At 30.0% G+C, this 2,500-nt stretch overlaps 1 protein-coding gene across 1 annotated transcript in view; it reads left to right on the top strand.

The window, feature by feature from the left end:
• The first annotated feature begins 839 nt into the window (after positions 1-839).
• The window catches only part of LOC125027957 (protein anon-73B1-like), a 5,488-nt gene continuing 3,827 nt past the window's right edge, over positions 840-2,500 (top strand). The window contains exon 1 of the mRNA XM_047617156.1: positions 840-1,012. Coding sequence (XP_047473112.1) covers positions 878-1,012 — 135 coding nt within the window. The 5' untranslated portion in view covers positions 840-877. The remainder of the gene's footprint in view (positions 1,013-2,500) is intronic.

Raw genomic sequence — 2,500 nt, 5'->3', positions numbered from 1 at the left:
TATTTTATTTTTTCAATATTATCATTATTATTATCAATGTTAGCATTACTGTTATCATCAATGGTATTTCATCCCTATCAATATTATTTTTATCACTATTATTATTATCCTTATCATCAATATTATCATTATCATGATCTTTATGATAATGATGATGGTAATAATGATAATAAAAATAGTAATAATATTAATAATTATTATTATCGTTATTCTAATTGTTATCATTATTATCCTTATTATTCTCATTATTGTTATTATTATTATCATTATTATTATTATCATTATTATTATTATTATTATTATTATTATTATTATTATTATTATAATAATAATAATAATAATAATAATAATAATTATTATTATTATTATCATTATTATTATCATTTTTATTATAAATATAACAACTATTATCATTATCATCATCATTATAATTATTATTATTATTATTATTATCATTATTATTATTATTATTATATAATTGATAGTACTCTCATTATCGTTATCATTGTGATTACCACTATCATCATTGTTATGATTATCATAATAATAATAATGATAATAATGATAATGATAATAAACAGCAATTGTGATAGTAATATCAGATATATTGATAACAATAATCATGACAATCACAATAACAATAACAATGATAATAATGATTACAATAACAATAACATCGATAACAATAACTACAGTAATATTAACAATGAAAATTATGATTACAAAAATAAAAAAAATAATAATTACAAGAAAAAACAACAACAACCACGCCAATACCAACAAGAAGAAGAACAAGAACAACAACAATAACAACAAAAACGCGAAACCAAAACCCGACCAAATTTCCGGCCGAGTGTCAAGCGCCACGAGAAACAAAATGGCGATCGATCCGTCTCTCACCGAAACCGATATTTTCGACGAATTTTTGAAATATGGACTGTTTTTGGGCGCCATTTTCCAACTGGTGTGCATAGGAGCTGTTATATTTGTGCCGAGTAGAGATGACAAGAGGGTAGGTACATGGAGAGATGAGGAATAATGTGTGTGTTTTTTCCCCCCAAGAAGGGTCTTCTTGTTTTTCGATATTTCTATTAATGGGCAGATCTTCAAATAATCCCTCTTTCTCGTATTGTTTTTGGGAGCTTTTGGGGTTATTATATTGACTGGGGTGACTCGGAAGTTTTACCGTTTCATGTGCTGTTGATAAGCAGTGTTCTCGTTTGTATTGTCTTTCACAATTATGTCATTCTTCCCCTTTTCAGCGAACATGTTTCCTCCCCAGATATGAAAGGGTTAGAATAATTTGCAGCTCAGAGATTATCTAGAAATATGAGGCAGTTATCCGGATTAGAACTACCCAGAGCTACAGAGAAATAAATGATAATGCCTTATAAAGAAACCTTAAAGACCAATGCACCTGTATGCATTTATCTGCACAAGTGATCGTTAATGTTACAGGCAAATATTAACCTAATGAAGCTGTATGGCACATATACACACAATGGGAAGGGTAGACCAGAGTTCCAGAATAGTATCAATTTGTGTCGTGACACTGAAGGCTGATTGCGGATTCTGTGCTGTGTATTAAGCTCGGAAGCTGATTTAATTTCTGTACAACATATAGGCATGGAGTTTTATGGCTTCAATGGCACTAGGCCGTGAGAACATAAGCCCCTCTGTGTTAGTTTTTTTTTCCAATGCTTTTTTTGGAGAGCAGTTATTGGTTTACATAGAGACAAATGAAACCCCATCACAACATTTTTGTCTTGTGCTGAGCACTGGCCCGTTAGGTAAAAAGACTTACTTGTAAAGACTGTATGGAAGTACAGAATAAAACTGCTGTGATGATTATGAAGAACTTGTGAAACCACATACTTAGATACAATTTTCTTCTGTTCAAAAGTATAGGTTCTAGGATCATTACATTAAATGATACACAGGCCTCTACACAATTGTAGAGCAGGACATGTACTGTTTTCAGTATTCATATAGTCAAGAATAAACAATTATATAGATATTGAGAAAATATAAGTGCATCACACATTTGTCCTCCATAAGTTTTACCGTAATTCATAATTTATCAATGATATAATAAGGCTAATTATATTAAGAAAGCATATATGTTCCAAATCTTCAAATAGCATTATAAACATTTCTCTTCAATATATTTATACAGATGTTCTGGATGCAGTGTATTTCATAGTCATGTTATATGTAGGTTGTAGTTCTGAGTGCATTTACTTAAGTATTGTTCTCATAAAAGTTGAGCATCTTTTTAATGTATGAAAAATCTCACTGACAATGTAGTTAAAAAGATAATTTATCAAGTATTATTAATTGTGAAGTCAGTAAATGGTACATTTTTAGTTAGTCTTTGTCAGTGCTGTTCAATCCAGGTGGACAAGATTTATTGAGGAGTGGACAGTTGTCTTCGGGTGGAGTGGTTCCTGAACGAGACCATGCCCATTTGTCAGGAACATTTCATTCATGACTGAAAGTT

The sequence above is a fragment of the Penaeus chinensis genome, chromosome 8, assembly GCF_019202785.1.
Source record: "Penaeus chinensis breed Huanghai No. 1 chromosome 8, ASM1920278v2, whole genome shotgun sequence".
Classification (NCBI taxonomy): Eukaryota; Metazoa; Arthropoda; class Malacostraca; order Decapoda; family Penaeidae; genus Penaeus; species Penaeus chinensis.
This window is presented reverse-complemented; position numbering and strand designations above follow the sequence as displayed.